Source organism: Fundulus heteroclitus, unplaced genomic scaffold, assembly GCF_011125445.2.
Source record: "Fundulus heteroclitus isolate FHET01 unplaced genomic scaffold, MU-UCD_Fhet_4.1 scaffold_353, whole genome shotgun sequence".
Lineage (NCBI taxonomy): Eukaryota > Metazoa > Chordata > Actinopteri > Cyprinodontiformes > Fundulidae > Fundulus > Fundulus heteroclitus.
The window spans coordinates 62,675-75,464 of record NW_023396763.1 but is presented as its reverse complement, the minus strand read 5'-3'; the positions used below and the strand labels follow the sequence as shown (position 1 = coordinate 75,464).

The window sequence follows — 12,790 nt, the reverse complement described above, 5'->3', positions numbered from 1 at the left end:
TCAGTAAAGGCAGAGGTTGGCACATTAGTTCTTCAGGTCTTGGAACTGATTTGTAAAAATCAGGACGACTGATTATCAAAGTTTATAGCTGATAGTTTGCATTGCATTTACCCTGTATGTTGCATTTTTTCTTCTAATTTTCAACCTTTCATCTGTGACTTGACTTTTGCCATACACTCCGATAATGGTTGGAAATTATTGCTGGAAATTAAACCTAATTAACTAATATAATTATTGTCAAACTGTAGATTATGCACCATTTTTTCATTAAAAGTAACACTTTATATTTATTCAAGCAAATATAAATTAACATCAAAAACAATAAGACGTCTTACAGTTTTACTGGTAGTTGTGTTTTTTCCCAGTTAGCACAGAGACTTAGAACAACTGTCCTCTGAGGTATACCTGTCCATCTGTGACAAGCTGGGCTTCACTGTGTCCGCATGATGCGGTGCCTGAAGATATGCCTGTTTAAAAATCAACTGTGTGTGTGTGTGTGAAATGTCAAAAATAATTGTAGCTCCTGAAAAAAATTAAAAATATTGGCAGGCTAATAATATTGGTTGACCTCTAAGTTAAAATATGAGCATATTGGCAACTGCCTGCAGCTTCTCATTTGTGTGTGTGTGTGTGTGTGTGTGTGTGTGTGTGTGTGTTCTTGTACTTGCAGCCAGTGAGAACATTTTTCGCACATTTTACTAGTAAAGTGAGGACCTTTTTCTGGGCTAGGTTTAAGACTAAGGGGTCAATTAGGTGTAGGTTAGGGTTAGGTATATACAGGTGACGGTTAGATTTAGGGTTAGGCCATAGAAAGGGTTGAAAATGAATGGAAGGGTTAGGAAGGAAGTCAAGTAAAGGGGTCCTCAGTGTGCATTTAAAACAAGGATGGTTGTGTGTTTGGATGCGTGTGAGGATGTTAGTATTTGTTCAGCTGCAGATGTCCTCCACACAAAATGTAATTCTGTGAAACCAAAAACAACCTTTTTTTGCAGAGCAGAGTACAACAGAACGAACGCTCCTAGGTGTAAAGTAAGTCATAAAGTATTCTTCTCATAACACTGACAATACACAGCACCAGTGTGGGAATTGCTGAATTAATCTGGTAAAATGAGGTGCTACATTGTAACTCGGAGCTTAAAGCAAGGCAACAAAGTAGGTTACGTGTTAATATCATTTCTGTGACAGCATACAGCCAGTTTGTGTCGGTTTAACAAGCACTTTACAGAACAGCTAGTCGCCTGTATGTATGCATGCATATGTGTGTGTGTGTAATATCCAACATCCTTAAGATGGATGTTTTCTTCCTCTAACAAATCTGTTTAAGTCTGACCACAGTCCGCTTGGCAGAATTACGAGGGGAGAAAAACACTTCAGACTAATGGAAAAACTTCTAATCTCTAACCTTTAAGCCTGTCTTCATCAGCTCTGAATCCAGCCAGAGGAAAATAGCCAAAGAAACTCATGGCGGCCTACTCGAAGCCTTGCTGACTCATGCTTGGTCCCATTTCAGCTAAAAATGCAGTAGGTTCCATAAAACCAGAACCAGTCTTGTGTCCACATGCAGGGCAGACTGGCTTTTAGTTGAAGAGGCCCATGAGGAGTCCTGTACGAAACAAACAGATTGCCGCCTGATGGTCATAAAATAACTGTTCCTCTGCAGAGAAGGGGCAACATGTGGTCAGACAAATGAAAAAGACAACTGCATGTAGAAGTCAATGTGTGGCTGACTTTAAATAAAACCCTGATTGGTCCCCATAATTAAAGCTTGACTGACTGCATCAATCTAACTGCCATCATTCTGACCCCATTCTGATGAAAAACAGAGCGGCCGTTACAGTATGCAGAATAATGCTCTGGTTTAATAAATGTCAGCTCAAAATTCAGAATTAAAGCAGTCTTTTATGAAGTATACCTACATTTTATAATGTTCTGAGGTACACAAAGTCAGGTCAAACTTGAAATTCTGTGCTTATAAGAAGAATGAAACCAAGAATCAGGAACTCTAACATCACTAGAAAAGGGCATGAGGCAGCAGAGAAGCAGATTAATTACGTTAGAAGGCATAGTGCATGGAAGAAAACAGAAAATACTGTCAGAAGGTCCGACATTTTGCAGTGACACAAATGTTTTTGCAAACTTTGTGACTACTGTTATTATCACCTCTAATATCTGAGATCGATTTCACTCCTGGTTCTTTCTGGTCTAGTCATTCCTGTTTTGGGTCTTAATTCTCGATCTTCTTTTGTACTTTTTTTTATGATTGAACACACTTTACTCACAGTCGAGTGTTTACCTACATGCATGTGCGTCCTCATTCAACCATGAACTGACATGACGTTCTCCATCTGAAATGCGTTAGTCTTATGCCAGACGCAACGGCGCACAAGCCTTCCGAAAAGTTCCACCTCTGTCTCGTCAGTCCACAGGATATTTTCTTGGGAATCGTCGAGATGTTTGTTGGGAAATGTGAGATGGGCCTTTATGGCCTCCTTAGTCAAAAGTAATTTATTGCTGAATTATGAACACTGACCTTCAGTGTTTCAAATGTTCTGGGTTCTATTGTGACCTCCATAATGGGTTATTAGTGAGTTAGTGGGAGTAATTTTGATAGGCTGGCCACTCCTGGGAAGGTTCACCACTGTTCCATGTTTTCTCCATTTGGAAATATTGACTCTCACTTTGGTTGTCTAGACACCCAAAGCCTTAGCATTGGCCATGTAACCCTTTCCAGACTCATAGATGTTGAACTGTTACTGAATTTCCTTAGATCGAGGCATAATGTGTTGCTTTTTGGGCCCGTTCAGCCTACTTCATGCTGTTAAACAGGTTCTGTTGAAGGGATATCCTGATCTTGCAGGTCTGGCCTTGCTGTGGGCAGTGAAACTGATCTCATCTTTCTAACACAGGCAAATACTGTTTATGGGCAGGGTGTTTCGCTTAGACATCTCAAGTTAGAACTGGGGGGTTTTCATTCCATCATTTTGTTTGTGTGTATTTTTCTTTAAATAGCTTTACCAATGTTTTCTTGGCAGAGGAATTATCTTGGCTTGTAGCTAATATTAGGAAAACAAGTTTGCCTTAATCCTCACAATGTCCTTATCACTACCATTACCATTTTGGACTGAAGGGCAGCAAAGGTTCTTCCAACTGGCCAAATATGTCACTGAAATGAAGGATCTGAATGCATGTCACTTATATTAACCTAATGAAATACTGAATCCAAACAGTCAGCAACGATAACATGACACACACTAACATTGCAATGGCGGTTGTGATTTGATCTGTCATGCAAGTCTACTTTATATTTCAGAAATCTGACGCGATCTTTTAAAAAATAGAATAAGTAATAACATATGAAAAATGTTATTATGAATTACTCTAGGTAATTCAATTATTTTTTATTAATTTCCAAACCAGGAAAATTATAAAATCAGATTCCATTATTTTCAAGACGGTGTAGGAACCCTGACTTTTAGCAGAGGTCAACTAGAAGGAAATGCATGCAACCATCAGTGCTTTGCTTAAAAGGGGTTTAGATGTGTGAAAATTGCTGCTAATAATGTTGCACAGTAAAGACGAGTTTTCCTGGTGGTTAACAACTTCAAGGTGAAAGGTTCAAAAAGGAGTTTCAGGTTGCCTGAGGGTGTCCAGCAAATCTCTGTTATAGCATTACGGTACCAACAGGGCAGAGCTTGCTTGATGTCAACAGCAGGTGGGTGTGAAACCTCCTGGGCAACACTCTGAAGGCAAGAGGAGCAGCCAAGAATCCACTTCTGTCCAATAAAAACATCTAAAAGTGATTGAAAATCTGCAGGAAGGACAGGAATGGCAGCAGAAAACTGGTCCTGCCAAACAGTATCAAGCCCCAGGTCAGAAGGTAAATGAACCAATTGGCTTATAGACCAAAACACTGACATTTTTGCCAAAAAGAATAACCATGCTTGTACAAGACAGCAGAAGGACATGCAAGAACGTCTTTAAAGCAAGCTTAGCACAGAAATTATGTTAACCAGAGCATCGTTTAGCTAATTTTTATTAGAAGCATATGTTTTGTGGGTGTAAACAGCATGTGTTTAATTACCGGCAGTGAGAGAACTATAAACAGGTGCTATGCATAGGCTCATCTTTGGAAGACTGTTGATCGTTTTTTATAATATTGCTAAAAAACACCACTGAAGTGACAATTGGTTCCATGAAGGCTCCCCAACACTCGTTGCGTCTTTTAACTCTTCTTCTGCTTTCAATGAGACACACATCGAGCCTATTTCCTTCAACTGTTTTCTAGAAAAGCAAATAAAGCCTCAATGTGAGTAACACAGCTCATTAGGAGAACAGTTAGAAATGGAAGACAAACAAGACTTGTAAAAAAAGGACTTCAGCACAAAATCATTAGGATGCTTTCCAAAATATTTATAATGGTAAGGCGGCAGATCCATATGGACCACAGGAAAAATAAAAGTTTGGAGTTCAGAGGAGAGTGCAGGCAGACGTTTCTCTGAGCGTCCGTGCAAACAGAACACAATGAGAAAAAGCCTCCAATTAAAGGCATTATTGCCCATACAGATGGCGTGAGCGGATAAAAAGATACGAGCCTGACTCAGCTGTGTCAAAGAGTTCAGCCGGGGAGTGTGTGAATTAAAGCTGGCTGTATGCAGGATAAATATTCACCTGCCTTCTCGCTATCACTACTTCAGCAGATCCACAGACTCCGACTGATTTATCACACAGCTCACCAAGTGCGAGCCAACTCATCATAAGGGTGTGTTTGGCTAAAAAAAAAAAAAAAAGCACTACCTTTCTTCTCCGTGCTGAGGGAGAGCAGCAGCTTCTCCTGTTGGTCCAGGCGCTGCAGGAGGGCTTCCTGCTCCGCTTCACGGCTCTGGCTGACAGCCTTCAGCTGATCTCTGGTCTGCTGGTGGTACTTCCTCAGGCGCCGCTCCTTCATGTCGCGCTCTCGCACTTCCTCACACAGCCAGCGCAGCTTGGTCTGGTTTCGTTTTGACCAAACGTGCGAGAGCAACGACAAATATGAAGAGTAATTTGGAAAAGTTGCTCTGGAATGGTTTGAGCATTATGAGCCTTTTAAATCACACCTGCAGTAAAGTTACATTAAATCTTTTAACACGTGACCTAATCATTTGTATTGTTTTGTTCTTGTAAAACCATAATAGGAAAAACATGACCAACACAGTGTACTGGTAAAGATTCTCAGTCATCCAGGTCATGATCATTCCAAAAAAAGTAAACAAACAAAACAACTGGGAAGCTTTGCAGACCAACAATGACCCTAACAACTCCCCATTGCCAGTTTTGGTTTAATCTAAGCCATAACAAGGCCTTTTTGGGCAATAATATAACGCTTGGAACTCCAAACTCCTCCAGACATTTAAATCGAGAAAGCTTTCTGGATTGGGAAACAAAACGTCTTCAAACTTCGGAAGAAAGTCCAGTTGTTTTGTTTTTTAACTTTGTTTGGAATGACCAACACAGGGTCAATGAACACAACCAAATGCAGGCATTCCTCTAAATCATGGAGGTGTTTTAACATTTTTGTTTTTTGGTGGGGGTGGCCAATGCTTCATGGCTGGCTTGTGTTTTATTACGTGCTCCGCATAGCTTTGGTCTCAGCTTTTGAAATCAGCTGGCTACGACACGGGTCCGTATCATATTTGAACGTAACTTTGTGAATTGTTGAAAGCAATCAGACTCGATCGGGCATTTTAGCACGCGGTGTACACAGTCATAACACCAATCAGGAACATACCCACACTGTAGCAGTGTGTTAATTAGACAAATGATCACACCGATTTTATGCATGATAATAAGCCTCAACACTGTTTTTTTTCTTTCTCTCTCAACATATTTCATGTGTTTTGAGCCTAATTGTAAACCAGTATTTTTATCCCCACTTCAGTTCTGCTCAGTCTAAAACTATGCAGTGTGTCTGCCTTATTTGATGAGTTTTGTGACAAAGCCTTATGCTCATGGAAATAACTATTTATAAAAAGGAGCCAAGGAGGTTGGTGCAACGGAGCGTTTTGATGTGGGAAATAGCAGAGTGTGGAGACAATATTCTTAAATTATTGTTGTTTTTCTGAGACACTAACAGCAACATTATAGCAGTTGTGAATCTAAACCCTCAAAGGCATAATGCTGACTGTTTGACGGGCTTAAACATCCACTCAGCCTCAAAAGGATTTAGACATGTTGACCAATCAAAATAAACAGGCCTTACTCACCTATTCATTTAGCCCTAAGGATTAGGGTCTTATCGTATAGTAAGGGAGATCCCTAGAGACAGATTAAAGCGCCGGTGGAAGATTTCAGTGTCTTGACCAAAGAAAATAGGACACTTAGACAGAGAAAAACAACAGTTAAACCATCAAAACTGATTGGCTGATGTGATGGCAGCATGTGCAGCCTTTTTGAATGGTTTGGTAAACCTTTTAATTTTTTTTAAATCTTTTACATTTCACTGTACTGTGTTTCACTCTTTTACTTACGGGATTTGGCATGGGTTACCTATTTGGGTGCACAAATTTAGTTGACTCATTTTGTCATTTCTTGCTTGTTTGATTTACTTTAAATTAATGTACTTTTCATTTGAGTTGCCTGTTCCTGGGAGGCTGCCATGTGGGTGTGACCAGGCCAGTGAAGGAAAGGAGTCCCCAGCTGCAAAGGATCTCCTCAATGGCACTGAGGCCTAGTTCCTCTTCCACTTGGTTTTAGAAGAGGTGTAGGAATGGCTTAGAGTTTTCTATTTGGGTTTGTTATTTTGTAATTAAATTTGGTTTAGTTATTTAAATCCTTTTTCCTCATAGGTTGCTGATTTGGTATTGTACTGATTAGTTTGGTCTTTTGTTGTAGTTTTGTTTAGGTAGATGTATTTCATGTTCCCTCCTGTGTCAAAATGGCCTGATAAGCCAGTATATATGGCTACGTTCACACTGCAGCCTGAAGTGACCCAATTCTGATTTTTTTGCCCATATGCGACCTGTATCTGATCTTTTCATGACAGTGAACAACACAGATCGGATTTTTTGAACAACACAGATCGGATTTTTTCAAATGCGACCCAGGTCGCTTGGATATCTGGTCCTGAATCCGATACGTATCTGACCTTTTCAAATGCGACCTGTGTCTGTACGGCCAGGTCACATTCATCCGACCTACACGTCATTGATACTTGACAAACGTCACTAACGGTGGACCTGGCTATGCCAAAGAGGTTGGCTATTGTGTGGTAGCAAACAAATGTTGCAAGTCAATACAGCCCCACGGCAACACGTTTACTCGCTGCTATGGCCGTCGAAGATGTGTGTTTTTACGTGAGAGCGCTAAAGAGATCCGTTCAGACGCACATAAAGGTTGCCTTTGTCGCTCAAAAATTATGAATGAAGGCCGTATCAGTAAAGCCGCTCACATCACTAAAACTTGGCTATCTTCTTTTTCGATCTTCTTAAAAAGATTGCATTGGTAATGTGCTGGCTCCGGTTGGAGAATAACGTAAAGAACGCAAGATACGCTGCAGCATTACGATCCATGTTTACTTCCGCAAACAATGAGCACGCTTGCTACGTATGACGTCATTACGTCCTCCACTGCGCATGCGGGACACTTAGGTGAATGAATTCAGTTCACACACGAGATCACATACAAGTCGCATATATTTGGAAATGTGAACGGACACGCAAAAAAATCCGATTTCACAAAAAAAAATCGGAATTGAGCATCAAGGCCTGCAGTGTGAACGTAGCCTATGTTCCCCTTGTGTGTCAGTTTGGAAGGTCAGTTCCTATGTAAAGTTTGGGTTTTTTTGGTAAATAAATTTTTACTATTTTTTCCTCAAAGACTTCCCTGTGCTTCTCTGATTTTGTGACTCGGCCCCTCACAGATAACAACAGCTCTCTTTTGTACAAATGTGAATTACCGCATAGGGGAGAGTTGGGTGATTTGTGCCAGTGGCTACGTTGGGCCGCCCTTTTTTCTAGGTAACCATAAAAGAGTCTGAAGAGTCAGACATTTCACTCATCCTGCAAAGAATAGAGCCTCATATCATGAGAAATTAGCAAAATTAAGGTCAAGAACAGTTTTTTGCCTTTTAAAGTGAAATTTGAATGATGAGGTTTTTTGGTTGCTCCTGAACAGTTCTAGACTTGTTTAAAAACATTTCACATGGGTTTTATTGCTTCATTTAGCTACACTATGGGCTGGCCCCTTCCTATTTATCTGAACTGCTCCACCCGATATACGTGATTTTATACTGATTTACGTGTTCTCAAAAGTCTTTTTATAAATCCAGAGGAGATGGAGCTTTTGCAGTTCTGGCTCCAAAGTTGTGGAATGAACTGCCACTGGTGGTTAGCCAGACTCCATCTCTTTATGTTTTTAAAACTTATCTGAAAACACACTTTTTTCCTTTGGCTTTCAACTCAGAGTGAGGGTTTTTTTTATCTGAGTTTCAATTGCACTTTTTTGTTTTCATTCTTTTTTGTTTACATTATAATGTGTTTTATGTATATTTATTTATGTATTTGGGTTTTTTTGCAGCACTTTGGTCAGCTTCTATGTTGTTTTTTAAGTGCTCTAGAAATAAAATGGTATGGTAAAAACAAGTAATTCATATTTGAAACAATTGAATCCAGGCAGTACAGGCTTAATGGGATTGGTTGGTCACGGGGGATTTTCAGCATTTCATCTGGTGATCACAGTCAAGCAAAGGAAAACAGGCTAATTTAGATCCATGATCAATTGATTACTATGGCACAATTTTTTTTCCCATTTCTTCACCTTTCTTTAACAGTAGAGGACAGTTTTTTAATTGAGAAACGTGGGAAAAACTTCAGCTAATTTACATACATTTCTCGTTCAAGACACAACATTGATAATGTATGTCTCTAACTGGTTTAAAGGGGCCTAGGAATGTGCTATGACTATACAAAAAAAAAGCCTATAAGTCTGAAAAGAAGGTTTGCACTGGGCACGATCAGCAGACAAACATTGTTGTGCAGTCTGCTGGCAGTACCATGGAGCTATCAGAAAGTATTACGGCAGCCATTGACTCAGATACTCTAAGGGTCAGTAGACTGTCCTGCAACGCTTTGCAGTAAAGTGACAACTCGTCACTACTCGTATCTTCTCCATCTTAAGATCACATATTTTTTTGTGCTTTCTCACACTTCACCTTGGACTTTTCCACATTCTTTTCACTTCTCTACTTGCTGTTGCTGACTCGCTCGGCTCTATTGTTTGTCGTTTGCTCATTGCGCGAAAGCGTAATATCGTATTATATTTCCGGTCATGTGGTCTTGTTATGGTAACTATACACAAAATGTATTAGTTTATCAATAAACAGAGCAAAAACAGTATCAAACACAGAGATAAATGATAATAAGTCAACAGGACATGATAATTTAATCAGAAAACCAGAGTGGTCTAGTGGCATAATAGTACGTAATTAGGCCCCTTTAAACTTAACAACTTCTAATTAGGGCTAAGCTTAATCTTTCAAAATGTAGAGATTAGAGGTGCACTCTAGTTTTGTTGTTGCCATAAACAAGCCTGCCGTTGGCCGTGCCGAGGTATAGTTTTTGCAGGTACAGCAGAGATGGAGCGGAGGAATGACGCTGCAGCTTTACGCATTCTGTAACCTTCTACTTTTCTCTACAACTGCAGTTTAGATGAGCTGAAATTAAATACCAATGTTGTAGCACTTTAAAAGTGGGAAACATTTAACAAAATCTTTGTTAAATGTTTCCCACTCATTCTGCATTCATTCATCAGTATGTTCAAAAATGTACATAGTGCTGCTTCTTTTCGGAGGAATACAGAATACAGCTTTATATGAGCAGCCAGCTTCTGTCTCTCTCAATCTTTCTCTTATTTATCCATCTTCCTGTCTCTATCATGTATCTTTACACATGGTTATATTTTGAAGGCTACCTGCCTTTAGTATGTAGTAGCCTAGAGACAGAAATGGCTCGGGACGATCTGGCGCTATTTAGGAAAAGCTAATAATTTTAATTAAATTAACCATGACAACGTATAGACATTTAATAATTTACGACATGCCATCTCCTTGGGGGGGTTGGTGCACCCCGCTTATAGAATGGTAGGGGTAAACACTGGATATTGATGCAGCGCAGGGTTATGGGGTGTTTTAACTAAAGCACAGAAGCAACGTCAGTGTTGTATTCATTTTTTTTCCCACAGTGTGGAAATATCGGTTAGCGGCCATAACAGCAAAATTTATATCAATATCTGCCCAAATTTTCATACCAGTGCATCCCTGAAGCAGACTATTAGAGCACTGTTTTTAAATGTTGGTACCATTTCTTTGTTAGCAAAAGAAAGAAGAAGAAGAAAAAAAAAGGTTTTAGTGTCTTGTTTGACATTTTAGACCCGGTTTATGAACCAGAGGTCCCTTCAAACAGAAATAAAATCTGTCAATAGACTAAAATAATTAGTCAAATTGGCTTTTTTAAATGTTTGAATGAATGTGCATTCTATCAATAAACCAAAATGCTAATTATTAAAATAGTCAGACACATAGTCACATCAGACCCTCATTTTAAATGGTTAAAATGAGGGTCTGATGTGGCAAATAAAAAATAAATCATGTTAACAGCTAGCTAATAGACAAATACTAGATAAAGCACATATCCTTAGACTGTTTTCCTTTCGAAAAACAAAAAAGGAAAGAAGTTGTGGAAAATTAAACAGCTTCCATTCTCAGTTTTCGTTTTCCAGACTTTCAAGACTGTTGGAAGCCTGACACAAGGTCTCTGCAGAATATATCCTAAATACAACTGATGCAGAAACTTCTGCACAACATGAGTTTATACAAAGCGCGTACCTTAGTCTCAGCAAGCCAGCGATGAGGGTCTTTCACTAATCCAGGTCTCTGGGAGATCGCCTGTTAAACCAGAAGAAAAATACATGCAAATATGAGCTGTGCCAACATTGTTACGCGGCATACCTCGCACAATGCTGCACCTCATTCCGAAGTCTGGATATCAGCAAAGTGTGAACACAGACAAAAACATATTTAAAAGAGAAACTGCAGGAGTTACAGGACGTAAAGGGAAAAACAAAACGTGGGCAGACAAACAGCATAGAGGAGAGAATAAAAGAGCCACCTGTCAAAACCCTTAACCTCAGTGAGAGGCTCCTGCCAACTTAAATTGTGATGCGTGTGTTTAACAGTGTATGACACCCCACACACACTGCTGCATGCACACCTTTGCACAGAGGTTGTGTGTGTCATAAAAATGAGCTCAGGGACTGTGTGTTACCCTTCCTGGACAAGCTTGACAGCATCACCAATGCAAACTGACTGCCAGCTCCTAATGACTGCTGACACACACACACACACACACACACACACACACACACACACACACGATACGCAGATAAGCAAAACTGCAAAACTATGACACTCATTCCGTCAGCGTCAAGACGATGAGCCAGCTGTACAGGTGAAATTGGACTGAAGGTTACCAGTCCACTCAATAATTCATTACCTCTGTTGCATGAAACAGTGAAACACATGTTCATACTGAAGAAAAAAAGGATTAGAGAAAATACACTTTTTTTATAAAGCTTTCCCTGTGTAGTTGAGAAGTGAACCATGTATTTAATTTAGCAATTCTGTCTGCTATGAACCAACAAGGTTAGTAGAAAAGTTTGGTTGTTTTTAGGGTTGGGGGGTGGGGACACAAGAAAAGCAAATAGTTCTATTCCACATTAACTATGTATCCCGAGAAAGATGGACAATGTGTCAGGGAGGCAGCCATATGACCCAAAATCTATCTATTGTTTGATTAGCTTGAAGCACTAACATGTTTTTAGAGATTTTGGATGCCCCAGGTGGGGAAAATTAGTGCTGCTGTAACACCAAAAACAAAAAAAAATAAGAAATTGAGTAGGTCCTCTGGAAGGGGTTCCTCTTTGCTGAAACGTTTCATCTCTTCTTCAAGAAGCGTCTTCAGTCTGTAAGGTTGTAGGTAAACTGAGCCTTTATAAGCAGTATCTTTGCATAGTAGATCTACAAGTTTAGATGTGACCTAAACTGCTTGTTTACATGCAAAAGAGGACCATCAGGCTACGGACCAATCGTTAGTGCTCTGATGGCTGCTTATTGTTCCCAGGGGGCTGAGTTATGCTCGCAGTAACAGCCTTGGAAGATGGGGGATAATTGGACCCAGAGGACTCCACCCCTGTTCCACGACAGGTGGTTTCTCTTCACAGAAATGCCTCAATTTACTCGCCTCTGAAACCAACGTTCCTCCCCATCCAGGATGAGAACATCTTCATCCCTAAAAGAGTGACCGCTGGTCTGCTGATGAGAGCAAGCCTGATGATGCTGCTGCTCCTCAGTGCCGGGCCATCCTTTTGGCCGGAGGCCGCTTTGTTTCCCCGATGTATAACTGTACACAGTCCTGCCTGGCACTTGACAGCACACACATCACTGGTCCGTTTGTTTGTTGCACAAACAGAAACGAAACGTTTCAACAAAGAATAGCCCGTCCAAAGACCTGCTCAGTTTCTTTTTTTTTTCCTACTTGGATTATTGAGACACATCGGGACTGTTGAAACACCATGCCATGTATATTGGCATATCCGTAAAAGCTTTTATCGCTTCATATTTTGATCTACAGTGGAAAATTGAGGCACGTTCTGCGAAAGATGAGCTTCTGTCACGTATATGAAGTCTGCTACGCCCCTGTTTTGTGATGTGCCAGAGTATTGGGATGAAGGGCGTAAAATTTAGATGGCCACTGCATGAACA

General features: G+C 40.1%; 1 protein-coding gene across 4 annotated transcripts in view; it reads right to left on the bottom strand.

Moving 5' to 3' along the window:
- Positions 1-12,790, bottom strand: part of LOC105930634 (centrosomal protein of 128 kDa) — a 74,700-nt gene that overhangs the window by 15,480 nt on the left and 46,430 nt on the right. For 3 of the 4 annotated variants that reach the window (XM_012868928.3, XM_036130375.1, XM_021319669.2), the window contains 2 exons: positions 10,856-10,915; positions 4,795-4,987 (listed from right to left, as the gene is read on the bottom strand). In XM_012868928.3, coding sequence (XP_012724382.2) covers positions 4,795-4,987; positions 10,856-10,915 — 253 coding nt within the window. Of the gene's footprint in view, positions 1-3,376; positions 4,282-4,794; positions 4,988-10,855; positions 10,916-12,790 lie in introns of those variants that run through there. The other variant, XM_036130376.1, reaches the window with a different exon arrangement.